This window comes from Lasioglossum baleicum, chromosome 3, assembly GCF_051020765.1.
Source record: "Lasioglossum baleicum chromosome 3, iyLasBale1, whole genome shotgun sequence".
NCBI lineage: Eukaryota > Metazoa > Arthropoda > Insecta > Hymenoptera > Halictidae > Lasioglossum > Lasioglossum baleicum.
This window is the reverse complement of record NC_134931.1, coordinates 14,437,282-14,462,073: the sequence shown is the minus strand read 5'-3', so window position 1 is coordinate 14,462,073 and position 24,792 is coordinate 14,437,282. Positions and strand designations below refer to the sequence as shown.

The following is a 24,792-nucleotide window of genomic DNA, read 5'->3' as shown; positions in this document are numbered from 1 at the left end:
ATGCGGTCGACAAATCACAAGTTGGTCTCACCATTTTCGAAATAGGAACGCAGCCAGCCAAATAACCTACCCGTGATAACAGCATTAAAAACGTTCTTTTTCTCCCGGAAAGAGAGAGCATTAAACGGGAAACGGTGGAGCGACCACATTTTGAAGCCAACAGAACGTGTCACGCGCCTTAACCCGTCAAGAAATTTGTCCGAGACCACCGGTTTCTATAAACCTTCATTGACAAAGCAGCGGCGTTTAAAAAGGTTCCAGGTCAACGCGCCCGACTACCGCGATCTAACATTTTACTACCCGACCTCAATCGTCGCGTTGAGTAAATTCACCTCGGCAAAATGACGAAACGTTCACGCGTTTAATTCACATGTAATTACTTCCCCCGCCCCCTCCCTTGATCTCCTTTCTTGCACGGTCGCTCGTTTTCGATCCACGATCCTGGACAACACAATATCAATTGTGTGCAGCGTCAACTCAAACTGGCATTAACGGGGTAGACTCCTTTTTCCAGGATTGCTAGGGTGCGGGATTCGCGTTCTCTTTTCTCGATAATACATATAATAGAAACACAGGGTTTTTCAGTAGTCAAAATCGCTAGATAATAAAAGATCGATCTAGGGCGCTATCTCCTATTTTTCGTTTACGAGGCGCAATTTGCATTATTCGGCAGCGTAATTTGCATTATTCGGAAGCATACAACTGTGCTATTTTCATATTAGATACATGCTGCCGAATAATGCAAATTACGCCTGATAAACGAAAAAATAGAACTTTTGAGGGAGATAGCGCCACAGATCGGTTTTTTATATAGCGTTTTTGACTACTGATAAACCCCGCGTTTGTATTATCGAGAAATGAGAAGTCGAATCTCGTACCCTTGCAATCCTGGAAACGAATCTACCGCCTTCGGCTATACAAAAACGAACGAATAGACAGTGCTGATATTCTAGTTCCTGTTGCGATAAGAAGACTTGTCGAAATTACATTTGTGTAAGCCGAGAAAGAGTAACTAGAAATTCATTGTTTCCTATGCATTCCTATACAAGACCTCTACAGAAGTGCAAGTTGCATCACTGTAAGTAGTAAAACTCAATTGTTACGGCTGCATTATAATAGAGCTAATCGGTGGTATGTGTGATTTAATTCATTGTCGTCAAGACACGAAAAAGGAATGCGAAGCCATGAATCATTTACAGAATCGCGTCTATTAATCTTTATAGCCGTGATGCCTGTCCAGAACGCTGACGATGAGCCTGTAGTAAGGGTACATCGCATTCATTATAGAGCACAATGTTTCTTAATCAAAACTTGTCACAATTCTTGGATTATTTTAAGAACGATTTACCTCGATAAAACTGTAAAAATTGTTCTTTCTCCGTAATAAAATATTCATATTTTTCCATGATTATCGACATCGTACTGTAATATTTTCTACTTTTATGTATCGCAACTTTTAGAAGGACGCAAAATGAAGTAAACCAGCAAATGTATTATTGCAAATACTACTATCGGTTAATTAAAGCCCCGGGCGTTCTGTGTTCGTTTAGCTGGCTCTTTTAACGACGTGTTCACATTGTTACCCTCTCTTTCAAGAAAAAGATCTCGTTGAACAAGAATATGTTTTATTCGCGCAGGCTTCGTTAATGCTCCCCGTAAATGCAAACGACTCGATTCGTTTCGAAGTCGTCAAACATTTAAACGGTATACCCGAGATGTGGGGTGGACGAAGTCAAACGGATTGTTCGACAATTTTACGAAATGGAACGATTGTGACTGCACATCACACACGACGAAGCGCACGTATTTGAGTACATGTTGGTACTGTTGGTCGTCTGGCTTGCCTAAAACTTTTTAATCGTTTCTGCGTGCCAGACGAATACGCGAAGCTTCGTGATCTTGCATTAAATAAGTAGCATTTGCCTCTGATGCAGTTTAATTGGATATGTGCTCTCAAATTAGCTTTCATCGATTGCAAAAAGTTCACGGAACATAAACCACCTACAATTTCTTTGTTATATTATTCCTTTATGAAGGCAATTTAAAACCGCTGCATTTTCGCATGTCAGCTATGCAGATCAATATATAATTTCTAATTACTATGTTGCGGATTCATATGTAAAATAAAAATTTTCCGTGAGGAACAAAAATTTCGTCGTCGTCGTCGTCGTCGTGGTGACTCACTGTATACATATACGCTCCTCATAAATAATTGCATATAAAAGAGATTATAATAATAATTCCCCCATTTGTGTTCTACACGTTAAATCAACCAATTGTGTTTCATTTATGTATAACGTCACATTTTAAAGAAATACATACATCTCACACCATAGACATAAAAGGATCAATAATTTTACAATATATGAAAATAGTAAATGAGTGAATTTTCACCCTGATAAACATATGAGAATTAAATTTGCACCTTCCCTTAAACGTTTCAGCAAATTTTAAATTTTTCAAGGGGTGAGTTCTCTTTTCTTAAAACCGACTGGTCAGAAGCGTTAACGAGATTTTCAAAATGATTGAAAGTAGGTGGATATCTAATTTCGAAGACAGTACATGAAAAAGTCGTGAACGTGTATTAATTTGAGATTGATCGAGGAGGAGCGAATGAGGAAACACCGGAGAGAGAGTTTCGCGCAATTCAGAGGCAGTCGAACACCGGTAAATTACAACTCGTTTCTCGGCAACCCTTTAGAAACGCAGTAAGACGTAATATCTCCGCAGAAGCGTCGAGAGAAACCGAGATATTTTTCAGCTCTACCCATGCCCCGTCCTTTCCTCCTTCTCTCATTTGCTCTTAAAGTTGTAGATTAACTTCCAGGGCCGCGAACTACGCAAAGAAATGTATATAAAGACAGACTATAGTACCATACTTTACTTACATTAGGAGCCGGAGTTCAGGGTGCTTAAAGTTCCTGAAAATACCGAGGTAAGACTTTCCATTCCCCTATCACATGCACCCTCCTTTATTTCTCCTTTTCACCGGCTTACCTGACCGGATAATTAAGACATTGTGACCCAGCTAGACTTATACGAACGTGTGAATAACGAAAATTATACTTTGTCCCCCGGGCTCCGGAAAGACACGGTCCTGCGAGATTCACGAAGTCTATTTGCAAAGTGCCCGGACATCTAAAATTGAAAATAAAAGTAACCCGTGGCGTTATAATGCCGCCTTTGTCCCCTTCAAGAGGAATTTTTTCAAGACCTACAATATTCACACCAAAATTCTCTCCACTTCACAAAACAATTTATAACGCTCGTTTTACTTACTTTTATTCTCGGTTCTATATAGCTCTTTATGTTCTAAATGATTACCCTCGATTTTTTTACCTTTTATTGTATGTGTATTGCTAAATGTCCATGCTCAATTTTTACTGTTTACTTCAAATAAAAGATCAATACATTTTTGTTCGCGCGCCTTGCGGGAACTATGATTCTTTAATAGTGAAATTTCTCGGTCGAAATAATGCAATTGTTTTTACGTGTTGAACGTGATACGATTGAAGCACACTCTTTTTAGTGGGACTCCTAGCCATGGTTCCGTTTGTTTTTTTGTTCCGGAAAAAGTACAAAAACTATTGCAACGTTTCAGGAAGGCTGCATGCTCAGCAAGTCAAACGAGATTTCGCGTTTCAGGGAAAAAGAATAACAGAAACACTGCGCAGGAAGCGGCACCAACTTTCCGGATGACCTAGTAACTTGTACCAACTAATAATTTACGATGATAATATTACCTTTCGGACAGCCCGATTTTTCAAACTGAAAGTCGGGGAACAGGTTCCGACAACCAAAAACATTTGCTACATTTGCAATGTACCTACAAATGAAACAGTAGGATATTCGTTACATTTCTCTGGTTCAAATGATACTATAGATATAGTACAACACGAATTGGATACCTGTTCACTTGTTCTGTCCATGATACTCCCTCTGTCCCATAATAATGGTAGCAAGTGAATATTTAGACGGAAATTATTGACGAATGCAGCTGTAAGTTACGTTGTAACGCAAAAAATTGCGAAGACTTCAATCAAAATCATTGTTTCATGACATCCGTCATTTGTCTTGACACACCTTTCAAATTTTAGGTTAACTTAATTATTACGAATTATAACTATTTTTCTAATTTCATGCGCTGATCGAAATCAATTGTTTTATTTCAGTTGAATATCAGCCCATTGTAAAAGTAAGATGAAAAAAGAACAAGTTATGATGGAAGCAATGAAGAATGATGACTCCAATAATTTTAAGCTCACGCATATAGGAAAACCAAAGCTTCGCAGCCAAGGGATCCTACCTGCAAGTTTAAAATGCAGTAACGAAATTATTGAAAAATCCGGAGACTATCTGAACACTCAAAATAAAAATTAGGAGTAATATTTTTAATTTATTGTTTAATGTAATCTAGTTTTTTGATAATAAATGTTGCGTTCTATATTTATTTTCTTCTGCTACTATTATTATGGGACAGAGGGAGTACAATAGAACCTCGATGATCCGTATTCCTTAGTGGCTCGTCAAACGAAAAATATGAACAATTATTTTATTTTCGGGAAAAGTATGCAAACATAAAATAAAACGAAAAATATGTATTACATGTTTTAATTTGAAAGTTAATTAAAGTTTTTTATTCCTTATGTTAACAGTTTCAATAAATTGAAAAGAATGCCTTGATCTACAAAAACCCATCGGGTCTTTAGTTTCTGTGATAGACATAAAAGTATATAACAAATCCAGTTGCGATGATCGGAGAATGTATTCACCTACAACGGTAGGATTTAATCTTTAAGTTTCCGTCAAAGCCGTGTCACGAATCTTCTCTAATTTTTCCCGAACGTAAGATTTTTTCTTTTTCCATCCGCATTAATTCCATCCACCAGCGGAGAACTTGAAAAATTTCATTACCGTGGAACTCTTTAAGCTTTTACGCAGGGAAAGAATGGAGGATGGGGAACACAAACTCCCGTCCCGTAAGGAAACCTATCAGTAGGAAGTACGATAGATTCAAGATCTCTGTCAATAAAAATCCCTCGATTCACGAGTCTCCGCAAATTCCAAGGAATTTCTCGATTTTTCATTCATCGGGGGAAATGAGAGATTGCGACGACTTCACAGAGTTAGTTTCGTTACATCAAAATAATTAAAAAAAAATATGTGTAGATTTTGAGCTCCTACGGATAACGGGAAATCGTGCCCCAAGGCCCTTAAACATTAAAATAATTAATTAAGTGCTCATAAAATCGTTTTTGTCGAATATATTCGAAATTATTTACTTCATCGAAAAATAAGTTCATTGGTGTACACTGTACGCAGAAGAAATTATCCGATCGAGCTATTTTCAATGTGTCACAAGAGTTCAAATTCTTCGAACCTGTCAAAAGCCCCATTGGATCGTAGCGTCCATACTGGTTGTAGTTCTCCTGTTTTAATCCGCAAAAGTAGTCTTTGCTTTTAGCCGGATACAGCTTTTAAATTTGAAGTAAGTTCCGAGTATACAACAGCTGAAAGCCGTGATTTTCCGCATCCGTGACATTAACCGTAGTTTACTGGATCTAAGAACTCCAGCTGCCTTATTCAAACATGTAATTAAAACCGAATTAGAGGATGCTTTTGCGCCAGTGAATCGCAGCACGCTGACGAAATCGATTCTACCGACGCATTCATACGCAGCTGCGATACCGTTCCAGATTTTATGCTATGTTTGCCACAAACAAGACTCGTTGGATTGGACTCGCTGGAAAACTTCGGAGTGAATTGTTCCCAGTTCAAATCAATCAGAGGATACCTATTAATATCAACACTATCACATAACAGTATATTATAATACTTTCGCTAGATGTGCTTTTATTGAACTTTCTTCAGGTTTCATTGTCAGAAGACAGAACAACACGTTTAATGCTACAATCAACAAAAGAATAGTTCTAAACGAACGCAATTGAAACAGTCAACAAAGCCGCGACCACCGACAACAGAAAGTAATTTTACCATTGAATGATTGTCTCAGAGCGGCGAATCTGTTACTAAAGTTTCAATGGTACGACTGGAAAAGTTACACCCTATGGTTCCTTCATACGTTAGCATTTATTCATTACATATGTACTTTACATTATTACGTATCCTTTTTTAATGGACCTCCAACAATCTGAAATTGAAATCGAAAGGCTTTTCGAACGCTTATTTGCAGTACAGTCTGCTAAATATAGTGTAACATCTAATTTAACTTTGCTTCTGTATTTAATTTCACTTTATTACTTCTTTATTATACAATTTCCTAAATAAAAGAATGATTTTATTTGACTGGTCTAGTAGGAGGGATAATGATGTATGGGGCAGAAATATTTGGGTGGAATGAAAGGAAGGAACTGGAGAGAGTACAAACGAAATACATCAAATGGTGCCTGTAACTGGACAGAACAACGCGAGATTACGTGGTACTGGAGAAGCCATGAAAGAGAAGGTACGAATCAGAGCAAAAGAGGAAGCGTTAAGATTTTAGAAAAAAGTGGAGAGATCGGAAGGAAGAGTTCTGGTAAAAGAAGAGAAAAAAAGAGAAGGTAAGAAGGAAGGTAAAAAAAGAGAAGAGATGTGGGAGACAACAAGAAATAGCAAAGAGAGGACGGGTTACCTGAACGATATACAGTCAAGCGGGAATAGAATAAGTAAGAAACTATAGAAATTATTGAGACTCTGAAAGAGAGGGATAGGCAAACTCGGGGACAGTGACAATACGGTAAAATAATGGCATCTAGGTTCTGTAATAGTTATAAATACATACATGTATATGAAGTGAGGGTACCAAGGTATCTAGAGGAGAAAGGAGAAGAGGACAGTCAGAGCCTGATGGCTACACTAAGTAAGATGTGGAAATATGGAAGAAGGGAATAAATATTGGAGAAAGGAGGAAGAGAGAATGTGCATGATATGCGAGAGACACCTGGGGAAGCTAAAGCATCTGGCAGACGACTGTGAAGGTATAGAGTGAATAAATATAAGTATAGAAAAGATAGTACAAGATAAAAGAGTGGGAGAAACAGTAAACTGGTTTAGGAGTATCGAGAAAAAAAGGAAAGAAATAATCAAAAGGAGAGATGGAGAGGCAATATTAGATGTAAGACATTAGGATAGATTAACATAAATTATAGACAATAAGGCATATGGTATGTCATGGGATATGGGTGTAAGAATGGATTGATGGGTGGAAGGATGGGTAACATAGAAGAATTGTAAACCAAGTCTCCAATTTCTTGGCCGCGAGGCCGAAATAAATAAATACTACTACTACTACAATTTCCTAAATATAAACATACGGACATCTAAGAAATAACACGGACCCAAAGGTTTTTCTTTGCTCAAGGCTTTACAGTAGGCTTTATAGTAGAAGCATGATCTACAAGTAAAAATACGAGAAAAATGTTATATGAAGTTTGTTTATAAACGATGTCAAGTTTTTGTATCAATGCAGAAGGTGGTCATTTTGAAATGATGATTTAAAAATTTTTAGAGAAATATCTCGTAAGTATAGGCACAAAGTAAACAGAATCGACCTTCCATATTACATCAGCTTTAAATCTGCTGTTCCGCACCTATTCAGGCTGCATTCATATTTGCCTATAATATTGTAATAAAGCGTTTATAAATAAACTTCACATAACATTTTCTTCGTATTTTCACTTGTAGATCATGCTCCTACAATCTTGCCGGAAAAATTGGAAACACCCTGTATACAACAGATAAAATTGCTTTCAGAGGATGTTTTTCATTTCTAGGATCCCGGTTTGTGCAGAAAAATGAAGTTGTCCAAATGTCTCTGAATTTCCGAATCGCTGTTGTAAGATACGAAAAAGGACTGGCAGATTAAAAAACGCCAGTTAAAGCATGAACATCTGTGTAAACCTGGTGGACGCGTAATTAACCTGTCGCTGTAAGGGCAGCAAGAGACGCGAATTACAAAATTAGTTGAACTCTTTAGAGGCAAAACGTGGTTTCGGCAAAAAGGTCTGCGCAGTAGTCCCGTGGAAAAATGTAATACTTCACCTCTAATCGGCAACTCTTTTTATCACGGGCAACTTTTCCTACCGGAAACGGATACAGAACTGTGGGTGGTAGGGAATGGAACCGAGAGGAATTCATATCTCCTGCGCGACGAAAGTTTTCCAGTCCTCGTTATTCTCGCATCGCGATTCACCGCAGATCGATGAGGTCTTTTAAAGTCGAGAAATCGTTTTCGAATGTCCCCCTATAAAACCTGCATCGACTACCGCTATATGTATATTGACAAAGTAAATAAAAGATATTGTTTTCGAATGACCGGGATGAAACGCTTTTCATCGAACAGCCGAAATTTTATTCAAATGACACTGTTCAGCGTTTCATGAAGCTTTATATGTATGTCAATTTTGTAGAAATGTTCTGAAGAGTCTCTACGAGAACTAATCCTCTAACTTTTGAAAAAACCTTCAGTAGTTTGGTCCAATTTTGAAAGGGCTATTTGTTCCCAAAGGATGCTATTGCTATAATCCATAGAAAAAATAATTACTTTTTTCACCGCATCTGCACATTGGAAAACGCTGCTGACCGAATGCCTCGCAAATAGCACACGTTCGATTCTCTCGCTGACTTCTCGGTATCGTCTCTTCTATATATACACTGCGAAAGACGCCAATGATCCACGGATCGAGATGCATCTTCCGCCTTTTTTATAAATGTATAGAGACGACACGAATTGTAAGAATAGCGAACTTCGCTTAAAATTAAACTTTTGTAGTTTCTCTAGTTAGAACTTGAACTATGTCTAGCATGAAAAACGGTTCAACCATGCGGAGAGATAAAAATCTCATAATTTTCAAAGTTTTTGCGAAATCATTCTCGATTCAGGAAGCTTCGGTGACAAGTTCAATTTAAAACTGTCTCAATTTGTTCGAAGTGATAAATGGATGCGTCACTGCAACCATGATCCGACCGACAGCGTTTTTTTGATTCAAGAATTTCTTGCAGCAGAGAAGTTTTTCGTTCTTTTTTATTACTCGGGCAGAAACGAAAAGCTAGGATATTCTACTCCGTAGCAGATTTTCGCAGAAAAATTCGAAAACAAAGCTCTATTTTCAATATGCTCGTCTTTTAAAATGCGCTTATTTTCAGTCACTTTTACAATTCATGCGTGATAAAAATAAATTTTGATTGGATACGATTTCATTATAATTTGTTCTACACAAAGATCCGCAGATTAGTTGATTAGACTAATAAAAATTCTCCGCTTGGAAAAACTATTTTGAATATGCCCGTTTTTTTAAATGCGCTTATTTTCACTCACTTTTTCAATTCTTTCTTGATAAAAATCAATTTTGATTGAATTCGATTGTATTATAATTTGTCGATTCTGTGGATTTTAAGCAGAAACTGATCAAAAATCGTATTTTCACAATTTTTAACCGCTTGCAGTTCGTGTGTATGTATGTATGTATGTATGTATGTATGTATGTGTATAACTAACATAGATCTACAAAACATATAATAATATGTAACCTTGTAAATTATAATTTTTGGAAAGTATTTTTTGCGTATCATTTCGTAAACCAATGCTTCCAATTGGTTATAAAAAATCAAGTCGTTTGGTACAATTCTAAAAAAGTTATGCTGTTTTAAAGAGCGTTCGAATACTTTCGTGGCTCACTGTATGTGTGTTCAGTTACACTTTCATTCTTTGCGAACCAGATTTTCTGGTTAAAAATAATAAAATATTTGTTTTACCACCTGTTCGTTCTTCGAACAAGAGAAAGGTATCCGATCACACTGCAAGAATTCTCTCTCGACAGTGGTAAAAGATATACGCTACCAAAGGCTGAGCTCGGTTAGCATTAAAGAAGGATACTTTAATGCACACAGTTTTGGCCAGACAAAGGGTACGATCTCCTTGGCCGTGAATTGTTTCTGCAGTTGCATACACCAGTCGACGTGTAGGGCAAAGCTATATTCATACAATATATATATGTTTATATTTATTTATCTTTTCCATGTAAGATAGCGTTGCAGCCAAACAACGTAATGGAATTTTTTCATCAGCAAGACTTCCCACTGACACGCTGCTCCAAAATCCCTTTCATGTCCCTTATTAAGCGTTACTTCTGCGGCGTGATGGGCAGATGCTGTGATTTTGCAGCGGTATTACGCAACGCCACGAGGAGAAATTTCATTTCCAGCAAAGCAAAAAGAAATATAGGATTTCTCATTCGCGAAAGGACCAGAGTAATCGAATGGCCGCCGGAGCTTTGTCAACAATCGATCGAGAGAAAGACGGAAAAATTGATTGCTGTTTAACTCCTCGTCGTCGCCCCGTGTTTCGAGTAAGTATCCACACTGGTGGAACAACATTACCAGAATAAGAACTTAATCATGACTTTATATATTATTTGCGAGTGAAAGGAACGCTGCAATAAAGAGGCAACTCCATTTTCGAGTTATTTGAGAGAACCAATAAAAGGCAATTTAATATGAAGTGAATTTATGGTCAATCAATATTCGTGCGAGATCTATGTACTCTACAGAAGTCTAGTACAGTACGGTAAGCATGAATATGCTCTTCATACGTTATGCTTTTTCAAGAATAACTCCTTCGAAGGTCATTTGAAGGTCAACATATACATGGTTTAATTTGTCTTTTCACATTACCTATAATAATACACTAATCAAAATACGTAGTTCCGTTTGATAAAACGACGATGATCTGGAAATGTCGGAAAATATGACCTAGAGACACTGAACCATACGTTTGCTTCCTGAAACATTTTTCGGTATTACTAAAAACAAACGAGATATTTTCGGTGGCAGTCTTAGGTACCTCAACCTTGTATATGTGTGCGTATTTGAAGTAAGAAGGTCGAGCTGAGGAGTCGCGAGGTCCACCGATTGTTTAGCTGCAACAGGCGTTGCTTCGCCCATCACCTTCGCGTCGCATCTCGCAAGTAAGCTCTACTTAGAACTTGCGGCAAAACAATATGCAAGAAGTGCGTTGTTTTGTCATTCGCCCAGAAAGACAATACGACAAGCGGTCTTTGGCCCGCGCCAAAGTATATAATACAAATACAATGCTCATGAAGACAGGAACTATTAGGTCGGAAAGAAAGTTCTTACGGTTTTTGTTATTTTGATTTTATAATAACAACCGCAAGAACTTTCTTTCTAACCTAATATCTTTGTAAAATGTTTTAAAGTGGAAACTTCTTCAGGCGCATCGCGTAGACTGGGCAGTGACTGAGTCTGATCCGTCACGCTCCGAGGTGAAACGTTATTCTCGGCTCCCCGAGTTTACTCGAGCGAGCGAGAAACAGATAAATGTGCGTCGCTGACTTTGGGTAAACTATATTTTACCGGAAATTATGGTTCAGGAGTTATGCTTGCTTAAAGTTAAGCAATCTTGCAGTGTTTTTGACAGATAAGGGAGCCGCCATATTGGTTTGTAGTGACGACCGCGAGCCGCTTACCGAGCAGAACCGCCCTCCTCCCCCACCCCGACCTGATCACCAACCAACTATTTAATTATACTGCTCGGTAAGCAGCGCGCGACCGTCACTACATACCAATATGACGGAGACCTTACCTGTCAAAAACACTGCAGATTGCTCAACTTTAAGCAAGCATAACTCCTGAACCATTGATCATACAGGATCGAAACTTCAATCTGCAGCTGCCCCGGGTACAAATCTACTGGATTACTTACCAAATACATCATAATTTATAGGAGAAAGGCACAAATTTTAAGTCCGGTAAAGTGAATAAGTCTAATCCGTCACGGATCCAAGTGTACGGTCTTATTTTGCCTTAAGACCGTAAAGAATCCCTTAAAAGCTGCTACCATATAAATGGATAACCTTCGAGCTTCATAAATTTTGTCTACAACCTTCGTCACGAGTCTAACTCGAACCGTACAATTGTGAGACGAGTATGAAAGTTCGATCACCTAACCAGCACGTTCCACACGCTTTTAACGAAAGAACCATAACACGGAACTTTAATGAATGCTAATTCATAAATCACTCTGGGCGTACAACGGCAAAACTAATTACGTGTAGTATATGTAGAAAGACGTCGCGACAAACAGGAGAGTTAGTATTTCATTGTATTTCCTCGGTTTACAGTGTGCCGCGAAAATTAACAGAGTTCGTGTCAAGTCGCGCATAGTTTTAGGTGTCGGACTGAAACTCGCTCGATACACGCTTCAAACAAAGTTTCCAATTGTCGATGTATACTGAAACGGGTATAGTAAATCTGAATAAAGCATATTTCTCTTATCATAAATATTATAAGAGAAAGACAAATATTATAACATTTGAAAACAGTTCTTAACCTTCCGGTGGGCACGCCCGAATTTATTATGGCGGGCGCGTTGTGCACATAGTGCACGGAGGGAGTAGAAAGGACAGTTTCAAAGAATTTAGTATTCTATCATGAAATAACTATTATATTATATAAAGGATGTTAGAGACATATAATACAAATGTTTGGTCTCTATGTTATACTGACTTATTACAATAAAGCATACAAATTACAATCGTATTACGTAAATTTTAGGAATCGATCAGATTCTGGAGTTTGACAATCTTGACACATCACGCAGGTCATAGAATGTTTCTTACAAGCAAATCAGTCGCATTTAAAGCATTTTAATTGTATTGTGGTATTACTATTTCTACAAAATTTACGTCTGCCTTTGATTTCTACAAAATTTACACCCACCTCGCTTTTGAGTATTTTACAGGGGTGTGCGGGTACCCGTAATTTCGAATACCAGAGCCTCGGTTCGAGTCGGACAATGACCGAGTCGGGTTTGGTCGGGATCCCGAAAGTTTCGGGTATCCGAAAAATTAAAGTTGTATTCATATAAGTATAATAATGTTCTATGATTTTTCAGTTTAATTTGTTATCTTCACTGACAGGTTCAGAATGATTTTTGTATTTTTAGTGTAATCGGTTATTAAACTTCGGTTTCTCTCTCTCAAGCAAGACATCGTAATATGCGCAGAGTTATTTATCGCTGATTTGATCGCAGACTTGCCCCAACTTTAACTTTGAGTACTTTATAACTTTATAAACTTTCGGGATCCCGACTCGATCTCGAACAAATTTCCCGACCCGACCCGAACCCAAAATTTCGGGTACTCGCACACCTCTAGTATTTTATGATTTTCTCTCTTTCCGAACAGATACACGTGTCTGTATGAATGCTTGAATATCTTTAGGCAATGGAGGTATTTCAGCGCGTAATTTTAGTTGTTCTTGAATTAAAGATAGAACTATATTATGTAAAAAATACTGCAATATCCAGGCTCATGCTTTCCCCATCGTGGTGGAATTGCCTGTCGTCCTGGTTCATTTTATGATTTTTTGAATTTTCTGAATGTAAAAACTTAATTTCATTCCGCTAGGAGCGTTAATAAATGTATTAAACAGTTTAGATACCGAAGACACCTAAACTACATATGTACTCAATTCAAGCTCGTATACCCTTAGCGTTTAATTGTAGATAAATTATAGCATGTTTTGAAAGACAAAACTAGTCTAAAAGAATACCCAAAAGTCCGACCGACGTACTCTGATAATTTCGATATTCAGGTATCAAACTATCAAATTACTCGCATACTTGGGACCGTAATTAAGACGAGAGAAATTCGATAAAATTGAAGAACGATCGATAAGAATGACTAAATAATCCTTTGTGTAACGCGCGAAATTACGGTCCGTCGGTATTGATTACCTGGTTGAAGCAAAACACATCAACACGCGTCATTAACGCACGAGCTCGTCGTAATGTAATCAATATCCACCGACGCAGTAATAGAGAGTGAATTAAAAGGCTTGCGGGCACTTTTGCTGCGCCCGCGCCTGTTCAATGGAATACGTTCGGTGAATTGCAGTTCATCGTAAAAATTCAATTAACGAGATTTAATATTAAATGTGGCTGTAAGTACCACTTCTGGTCGAGAGTGTTCGATTAAGATCGTGAACGTAATTGTTGGCGGAATCATTGCCGCGTGTATTAAAAATAGCATTCAATATTTCAAGCAAATATTTGCAAAGTAATTGTTCAGCAGTGTATAAAAAGTGTAAGATTGTTGTAAAAATAAAGAATCCTAACAGGATCCTCGGCAAATTAATGTTCAAATTTCTTTTTTGTAGAAAAACAAACATATTTATTCTTATATTAGGATTTGTTTTCAATATGTTTTTATGAAGAATTATTATAAAGAAAGCTCTCTCTGTGATCAAATATATTTTCCAGGGGTGGATTCATGAGAAATGGTGGAACAATAATTTTCGAATTAATTCTAAAGTGTATTATGCTTGATATACGTATTTAAAGGACGAATAAAAATGCGGCCGAAGATGAATAGGTTCAGCTGGCTGGGAATGTCAAATTTACATTGCTAATTCGGCAAGGTTTCAACCTTTAACAGCTCTGGCAGTGAAGGTTAGTGGGCAATCTACAATGGGGGCCAGGGCTTGTGAAGAAAAGGCACTTCCTCCATCAATTCAGACTCTCTGTTCTCAAACACCGTTATTTACTTGGAGATACGGTTCCAAGAGAAGCCTTTGATTTATTCAGACTGGCACTTAAGGTTATAGACATTTTTTGCAACCGGAAGAAATCGACGAATTTTTAACATCTGGTGCTCTCTTATTAAATTCTTACCGTTTCTCATTATTAGAGGGATCCTCTTCGGTAAAGGGAACAATTTAATCTACTTCTTATTTGATACTGGAACTATCAAAGGAGTCGAAATGGTACATATTAAATTTTTATCAATCGTCTCGTTTTACTTTTGAAATTTATTCAGCTTGACACGGGCAGATTAAAAGAAATTATTTCGGACACATATTTTAACAAAGAATGTACCATTTATCGTTAAAAATTATTGGATCTCGTGCAGGATTTCAACGCGACGTAAAACTTTAATTTAAACGAAAATATATATTATATTTTTAATTTAATTAAACCTGTAATAAACAACTCTCCTCTGATATGATTGAACTGCGGATTTTTATGTAAAATAAAAATTGTAATTCATGGAATTAATAAAACACTATTATTAAATTCTTTTACCATTTTTTGTGTTTTTCATTTGATCAACACATTCTTGTCACAAGGTTTTTAAATGCACAATTTATGAATGGCTTGCGCATATTCGTAACTTTTTGAATCATTCAAATCAATCATCCCCAACCTTAATAAACAATTAAAAAATTGATTACATCCTCTATAAAGGTATATGGCCTTCTGCAATGCAATATAACCAACATTGCCAACCACTGCATTTTATCGATTCCAATATTTTGCTGTTAAAAATATTTTACACCACTCGCGCACGTGCCATGTTCGTACTAAAAGACATATCCGAATTTATATCAAAACATTGTATGTGCTTCGGCAGAGACGTATCAAACATTTCACATTTTTCAGAAGTCAAAGAAGTCAGTAAGAAATCAGAAACAGAGTTGGGCATTAATCGATTAAAATTTTCATCGAGATTGATTGATTAATGTGTACTATTAAAACAAGTGATCATTGAAAAATCGACGATTGATTCAAAAAGAAATCATCGAAAAAAAACATAAAAGCACGTAAACAGAATTTGTATTATAGACCAAATGACAATACTCCTAAACTCAGTTTACATTTTTTTCAGTATTCATATAGTTTTGATTCCGTATTTCATTTCGTAGTTTCAGCAGTTAATCGTTAATAATCGTTAACGATTACGATTGAAAGGAATGCAATCGTTAATCGCAATTAACGACTAAAGTAGAAATTTAACCGTTATTCCCGATTGGCGATTAATAAGTATTTAATCGTTAACCGCAATTTTTTAACGACTAAACTAGGAGATTAATTGTTAATTGCGATTAACGATTGAAGTAGAAATTTATTCGTCAATCGTTGATTAAATTTTTGCCCAACTCTGATCAGAAACACGGGTCCGTTTAGACCAGGTTTGGCCAACACGCAGCCCGCCACGTTAAATTGTACGGCCCGCCGGGCGATTTTATATTTCTATTGAAACTTTTGTTTCTCGCTGTATGTATACGAAAGATAATAAATAAATGAAAATTTCCATGTGTCATTGTTATAATGCGCTAGTGCGACACATAACAATAAAGTTTTATCCATTTTGTATTTGTATTACATTTTTTAAAAACATGTGTACCTAAAATACGGCCCGCTGTAACGTTACGCGTCATCAAAGTGGCCCATGAAACCATTTGGGTTGGCCAGGCCTGGTTTAGACCCTGTACAAAGAATGTTGACACTGGCTTGACATTTACGGTAGAGGTACACCAATTCTGAACACCGCTTGTTGGTCAGATAATTAATAGACAGCGGATGTTTATGCATTTTCCAATTTTTGTCGACAGATTTTAAGAAAGTGGAATGAAACAAAATCCTATTTTTGATGGCAACAGCTTTTGTAGATCCGAAACAAATGAAAATTGTACAAAATTCTATCGAATTTTATATTCTAGCCTTTGTTGAAAATTTTTATCAGCTATAAATGCATAAAGATCCGCGGTCTAGTAATTACGATCGCAACTATATCGTGTTGGGTGTCATTTTAATTAGAAAAACAACACCAATGCGATGGTAAAAGTTTCATAAAAAAAAATAATTGGAAAAGTTGCAATCTTATGCTTTGCTTGCATTAGTGTGAGTCTCACTGATACTCGACCCCTCGCTGGCTCGGTCGTCGAGCGTGTTTACCGCTTGACTGGTTCCAAGCGGGATCCCCGAGCGGTGGGGATAAAATTTTGACAGTTACGGTAGAGACGTTCGCGACAGTTGCGGAGATAATATTGTAGCGGTGATCAAGCGACACGATCGCCTTTTAAGAAATCCATTTGACACTCCGAGGGAGTGGAATAACTACAATACAGTTCATCTACTTTCTTCCTAAGGCACGATTCAACAGAAATCGTGTTTCACTTGAACGGTTCCGTCAAACCCGTAGAGTTCTATAAAAGGATTCCGGGTTGCGATTTACTGTATCGTAAGACGAATCGAACGGTTTCCTGATACGCGCAACCAAAAAGGCGAGAAATATCCGAGACAAGAGGATGGAGAAACGGAAAAACGGAGGCGGCGAAAGAAACTTTACCACAGGTCAACAGCGTAAAAATATGGGTTCCCGGTGATCGAGTCAGTTTCTATCTACCATCGAATTCTTTTAACACCCAGTTGGAGAAACCACGAACGCGCGTAAACTGAAATCCAATTCGCGATGTTTGTTTCAGTGAAAGAACCGGAAATCTCCAACCACGGCGGAGACCATCGTTGTTTTCAATTGTTCGTACAACGCCTGTCTTCCCTTTCTCTTTTAAACCCTGATGTCTTCTTCGTGACAACGATCGCCACATCGTCCTCAACAATAAATTCAAAATCTGTATGTTTCCACGAATTTTTTGTTTTCCAAGTTCGATCGTTTCTTTCAATTGGTATTAGAAATAAAGATGATTAATATTCTACGATTCTGAACATTTTATATAACTTTATAAAACCCCTTTGTGTCTAATGATTTTTTTATGAAACCTTTACGCAAGTAATATAAAATACGTAAGCTGCGACTTGAAATTGTTCATTTCGAAGCAACTGAAAACGTTAATTACTTTAAGCTTATGATTCTGTAAGAAGATCCAATATTCGCGTGTTCTAAGAAAATGGACGAATCCGTAGTCGTTTGAATCCGAACGGAGAATCCCAGATTTCGATGTCTGTTATCAAAGAAAACACTAAGACCGAGTCGAACCACTCTCTGCTTCCATTTGATCCATTTAATCATCTTATTTGCGATCAGCTACCGACTTCGGATCAGGAATCCCAAATGGGTTGCCTAACTGCTCGGACTGATCTTGACTCCCTTACTCCATTTAGAGTAACTTTGCTCGTGACTCGTGAAGTATTAATGAGACGACGGATAACGAATACATAGGACATAAACGTTCAAGAGATATCAAGCTGACGTCGTTCCATTGACAATCGTTGTAAGACGTTGTCCCTTGGTAAAAACTGACTCGGTAAATGAAGCATTGAATATCCATCTTACAATAATAAAAATTGATCCATAACATACACTCTAATTTTGAAAAATTTCTTAACAAATTGTCTTTTGCTTCGCGTTTAGATGAATGACTATGTTGGAGCATTTATTTCTAATTTTTTTAAAAAATCGACAGATCTGTCGTCAAACTATTCAAAATTTTAATAGATCACTTTTTAAAAATAAATGTAGCAGAGAGAAACAACAAATATTAGAAATTTCCTTAATTCTTACTGTTTATTTTTCACTTTTTATTTCGAATCAATTATGCCGAGCGCAATACGTCGTGTCCACGGTAAACAAATCCCAATTAAATTCGTCACCCTGTGAAAACCTTTTATTCAACGGAACCGAAATAATCAGCTTTTGCAATGAGGGCACAGCACAGACACAGAACATTTGCATGCCTGAAATTATTCAGCATTCGCATGCAATTATTGCTATACATTCATTAGAATTTATTAACACGGGAATATGACATTACGTTTGATTGTTCTTTCCGCGATAATCAGCAAAACTTCCACGTACGGTTTTCGAAAAATTGTTAAACCTCAAGAGGAATGGTAAGAAGAACTTATACGAATATTGGAAAAATTAATGATATAGAGTACGAACCATAGTAACTGTTTTAAATAAAGCCCTGATGGTAACAGTATAATGTTAAAAACGAACATTTCGAGGATTTATTGTTGTTTTTAAAAATATCTTTTCCCTGGTTTCAAAACTGAAAACTCTTTACATGAAAAATGTATTTTCAATTCGCTATACCCGATTATCCCGTCGGAAACATCTGTATGATACTCGAACTCAATTGCAACAATATGAAATATTGCAGAAACACACGTTATATAGTTCACGATCTCGGCCGACCGTTCTTGAATTTCTTTGGAGAACTTTGTATCAGTGCTTCTACTTCTACAGTCAAGTATCAACCACTCGCCTAGAAGATCGCAATTTCTTTGATTCATTATTTTTGTTCGAAGGAGATACGGCACAAAGGTAACAAGGTTCTAAGACACAAAGTTCTTGGACCGGTGCTCGGAACAGAGTTCCATTATTTACGAAGAAAATTGGTGTATATCGGCAACCTGTACGAACGCTCTGAAGATAGATAACCCCGTTCATCTTGTTTAATAAACGCGACGACAAATATGTAAGTTCACTTTTCTTTTCTGGTCATAGTTTTAAAGAATTGTTTTAAAAGAATGTTCCGACGAATGTAGCGAATGCTGTGAGCAGCATTTCATCCGCGGACTTTGAAAAAGTCAAGAGACTCCGTACCATAAACGTGACAAATGTACTGATGCCATGTGGGATTATTTTGGAAATAAAGTATGACATTCTTTATCCGAGGTGCCCCTACTTTTTCTTGTTGCAACTCGTGAATTTTATTGGTACAACTTATTATATTAAAATTTCATCTCATCTTATTTAACTAGCAAGAGATCATCTCGAATCCTTTTATATCCATGCAAAAAGGGCATGATAGATGCACGTATTTCGTGATGAAATGCTTTTCTTCCGACGTTGTAGAAATTCTTTCATCTCCATGGTTACAGAAATATTCATTGTGATAATCCTTGCGGATTCAATTTTTGTATCACAAAGAAAGCTACTTGAAAGGAAACGTACTTACAAAGCAACAATGTTTTTCTATCTGGTGCAGAAATGATTACTGCAATCTTTCAACTCTTTAATATGAAAAAAGGAAGAGCTCCACCGTTACAAAAGTGTTTATATTCGAACATTCATAACCCTTCATTAAAACTTCTCACTACTATGTCAAAGCTGACACAGTATTCAATTTCATCGTATCATAACTGAATACATGTATTTCAAAAGTACACATGCAAATTTTCAATATTATGAAAAATATTAACCATCTCTCGTTCTACAATGTCTTGCTTTTATTTTGATAATTCCATTACCGCTTTTTTCAGTACTGTTCGTTATGGAATCGATATTTCCATATTGTTGCCTAGTGAAAAATATTGTAATAGACGAATAACTGATGAGGCAATTCTCAGAGAATATGGTGGATGTGCTCAACTATCTCAATCGAGTTCACATAATTTTTTCCATCAATTCCTCTCTATGTGCAATACCAGCTTCAGAGCAAATTCCATTTTTTCCAGTGTAAATACCAATGAACACTATATATTTTGGAAAATTCAACGTTTCAGGTGAACCACTAAACTCCTTGTATCAAACGATACATCGAAAATTCTCTCTTCATGCACCAGATATGAACATTTAAGACATGTCTAATCTTAAAAATCAAAATTTTCAAAGAATTCAAAATTATCGAAGAGAGAAAGAAATTTTTATTTTGCTGCTCTTTCCACAATCTCATGATTACCAGTTGATCAATAAGTCTGATTTAGAAATAATTAACGTTATAATTAGTTTCGGAGAAGAACCATAATATTCCGCGAGTCACGGTAAATCTCGAAGCAGAACTGCTGGCCCATATTTGGAGCACCTCCCTCCATATCAGATTTTTGACTCAAGATTATAATGGTCCAATTAGGTTCCACGAAAATTCCTATCTGAACGGTATTTTCTTGGAGGCGGGTGGGGGTTGGGGTGGACGGTGCGAGCATCGGTGCATGCCAAAAGTGCATGTAATAGCTATTCTCCGTATTTCACGACGCGTCCAGAGGGCGATAAAATATTCTCCGGAGTACACTTTGCACGGAATTTCATTCGTCCGAGGGCTCGTACGTATTACGCGCGTAATATACCAAAGAGAGTCGTTGTTGTATCTGACAGTATGCCGGTTGAAGCGCGTGAGTTTCGAGAAAGTCATCCAAAGCTCCGAGGAATTCATATTAGAACAGCGTCGAGAGTAGAATGTCTTGACAAGATGATTGCAGTACAATTTGCGACACTTCAGCGAGGGGGCCTGCCATTCAGCGCCGAGAAATCTTAATTATTTTTATTGATCGCTTTCCTGCGCACACACGCGGGCGACAAAGAAATGTCCGAATCGCAACGTGTTTTCCTATTGAAATGAATATATGTACATTATAGAGAAAGTGCAGCATATTTGGAATACTAATTAAGTTCAAATACCTAACAAACTACCAACGTTATCCAATTTGTCACACCGAATGACCTGTTCACTAATAACTAGACAGGAGATCATTATTCGAAATAAAAGTCGTCAATCGTATGAAACCAAAGCCGGGTAAAATTGTTATTCTGTCATTAATAATTTCAACAAGCTTGTAGCTAACACATCGATATCCTCGAATTGTTTTAATCGTTTTAATCCCTTTAATCTCGTCTACTCGTTCCTGTCATAAAATCTACAGTCTACCAATAATTTGCAGAATAAAAAAAACGTCAATTTGTAAAAGTCTCGAGTATTTGTTCGTTGCCAAACTTTAGAATAAATGATTTAATCAACTCGTATGGGTATTTACTTTATGGTTTCGTGTTAAGTTCGCGATTGTTTCAAGATTACAAAATGTAGCATGAAATTTTGCATTTTGATGCCATGTGGCTGATTCGGGACACTGAAGATGAATACTGAGCAGGTTGTTGTGGGTCCCTTCTGCAGAATTATAATGAAAAGAAGGGAGCAGAGGTGTGGGTGCAGCGTTTCGTGTGTGCAATGTGGATGCACTACGAATGTGTTAGTTGCGACTCAGGAAATTTTAAAAGTAGGTTTTACCTAAGATAATTATTAGAAGCTGTGATTTTTCAGTCCGATCAGATCATAAGTAAAAATAATTTTATTGTTCACTTTCCTTAATTGTTCAAGTCAAGAGTTTGAAGAATTCTAGTTTTTTTATTTCTCCGTAAGATATTGCACACTTTTATTTGTCTCCATACTCCGCTGTAAATTTTTAATCATCTTAATATATTGACGATATTTCGAAGATGTGATAAGCATTTACCAGATAAAATTCTTTGTATCAGAAACATATATAGCGTCATGCACTTGTTACAAGGACAAAAAATGGCATTTTCCTTGATGCTGCTAGCTTCCGTAAAAGTTCGTGCATATTTATCAACGTCCTTTCTCTAGGCCAGAATATTTACATGCGGCGTGTATTTTCATGAAAGGCGGTCGGACGAACAAAGTTTTCAAAATGGTTATTCCTTTATTCTATTATTCCTTTTTACCACATTTTGTTAGTCGCAAGTGAGAGAAATTCGAGCACGTTTCACGCAATACGGAATAGGGTAAAATAACTGCACGGTTTTTAAAGGCAAGAGTGGAAAGGGTTGTTCTCAAATTCCGGACAATGTGCATGGTAATATTTTTAAATGGCACTGAATAACTATTGTCATTTTATATCAGGTAGGCTCGTTATTAATTATAATAATGAAAGCTATGAGAGCTAATGTCCTAATATTGATGTCACTATTTGATCATATGCTGTTTCATTTTATCTCGTTATTTTTATACAGCCTTATACGTTTCAATGTAAGCTGTTTATTGAAATTGTCCCAATTCTCGTACAAGAATTAATAGCTCATTTTTAAATTATGCACATAACTGAAATATAAAGCATTATAAAAATTTATGTACTAATAAAATGAATTCCGTCACATTTATGATACGAAAGATTGCTATGGGACTGGGTGATTGTATTCCAGTCAAATAACCAGGTAACAGTGTCTATAATCTAAATGATATCACCGACATTATACAATATCATCGTCCAGTAATAAATAATTACAAATTAATAGTGATACTGGGTGAAAGATCAAATTTTGAGGGAACTCGTGCAGAAGTATGTATTTTCGAATATTATTCAATTGAGATAGCTAAATCCGGGTTAATTGCAAACTAATAATGTAATTCCATTGAAAACTATTGGAAGTGGTTTGAAGTGTGTGCTACACGATAATAAAAATGAAAAATACACAGAAGTTCCAACACTTTCCAAGTGGCATTTGTTTATTCGAGAGACTTTTGATGCACGAAGGAAATTCGAGCGACTCTACGGTTTCAAAGATACAATTGCGCGACTCTTAAAACAGGACATTGTTTAATGCCGTAAGCGTCGCTTCAAACAATATTATCAAGTAATTAACTCCACCACGCTCCTCTAAATTACTTTAATTGAACGTGTTCTTATTAAAAAACGTTTTAAAATTGCATTTAATATTAAATTCACAGAAACATTTCGCCAGTTTATAAAAATTTATTTCCTTAACTGTTTGTGTTTTGGTTATTTTGAAAATGTACATCAAAATTGGAAATAAAGTTGTTTCAATTTTACATAACTATTCAACTTGTAATTTATTTAAACTCTTCTCATTAAAATCATCGATTTTTAAAATTCGCTAGATGACTATTATACTTTTGTAATGTATAAAATGTTATTAATTCCCCCTTGTTCCTATAAAATTATGTCTAAAATAAAGATGGAAATAAAGAAATTATTATATAATATGTACAAATTGAGTTTGATAAATGAAAGTATTGTCAGGATTGTATCTCAGGTTTGTATTGTTTCTTTAATCGAGATTATAATAACAACAATTAATACTAATTGCTGTCATAATCGTAATCAAACTCCATTAAAATACCTAATCTATTGTACATGACATTAGTGATGAATGAAAACTCAAGTTTCTGTAAGCAACAGGCCAAGAGTCAATTGTTCCATTCGAACTACCCTAACTTCACCCTACAGATTTCAGAAATAATGTTTCCCATTAATTCATTCGCTATAATACGATACGCGTATTTTATGAGAGAAAATCTGAATCAATTTCGAGTACTCCATTTTCTAAGTCTTGTTATCAATCTCACTGAATCAAACTGACATGTATTACATTATAATAACGACAGGATTGGATTCACACCTATTTCGTATGATTTTCATTAAATATACATGAACAAAGATGTGTATTCAAACGTGTTGATGACAATGTTCAATTTCAATAATTATGAAAGAAAAAGTCGGTAGTGTTTTGTAGGTCTAGTGTGAAGTAGAATTGAAATGGTCGGAGGTCAGCACAAAATAATGGTCACTTGTTGTTAGTCATTTTTCATGGTATTTTTCAATGACATCATTTAGCAATGACATTGCTAAACGATTAAAAGTGACTGGATTTAAATAAAGATATGTATCCAAAAGTGTCCAATGATAATGTTTAATTTCAATAATTATGAAAGTAAAAGTCAGTAGTGTTTTGTAAACTAAATTAAACTGACATATATTACATTAAAATAATGACAGGATTGGATTCAATGCTATTTCATATGATTTTCGTTAAATATGCACCAATAAAGATGTGTATTCAAAATTGTCCCATGACGATGTTCAATTTCAATAATTATGAAAGAAAAAGTCGGTAGTGTTTTGTAGTTCTAGCGTGAAGTAGAATTGAAATAGTCGGTGGTGAGCACAAAACAATGGTCACTCATTATCAGTAATTTTTGATGGTATTTTTCAATGACAGCTTTGCTAAACGATTAAAAATGACTGGATTTGAGCCGTGTACTTACCGAACGGCAGGGTAAGTCCGGCGAGAAGTAATAGAGCACAAAGACACGAAAAGCTTACACTTTTCCCAGTACACATGGCGCACGGTGCACTATTAACTGCAGTTTTCAAACTCCCGTGCCGTGTCGCGCGGCCACTCGCGTGGCTCTGAGTCTCTCGTTAGATTTCGAGTTTGAATCTCGGTCCTGCTCTGTCTTTCGCTCTTCCTCCCGCACGCAGCCTCCAAATAC

General features: G+C 36.4%; 1 protein-coding gene across 3 annotated transcripts in view; it reads right to left on the bottom strand.

Moving 5' to 3' along the window:
• The window catches only part of LOC143207390 (uncharacterized), an 84,021-nt gene extending 59,258 nt beyond the window's left edge, over positions 1–24,763 (bottom strand). For all 3 annotated transcript variants that reach the window (XM_076420818.1, XM_076420820.1, XM_076420819.1), the window contains exon 1: positions 24,565–24,763. In XM_076420818.1, the coding sequence (XP_076276933.1) occupies positions 24,565–24,640 (76 nt within the window). In that variant the 5' untranslated portion in view covers positions 24,641–24,763. The remainder of the gene's footprint in view (positions 1–24,564) is intronic.
• Between the last annotated feature and the right edge of the window lie 29 nt (positions 24,764–24,792).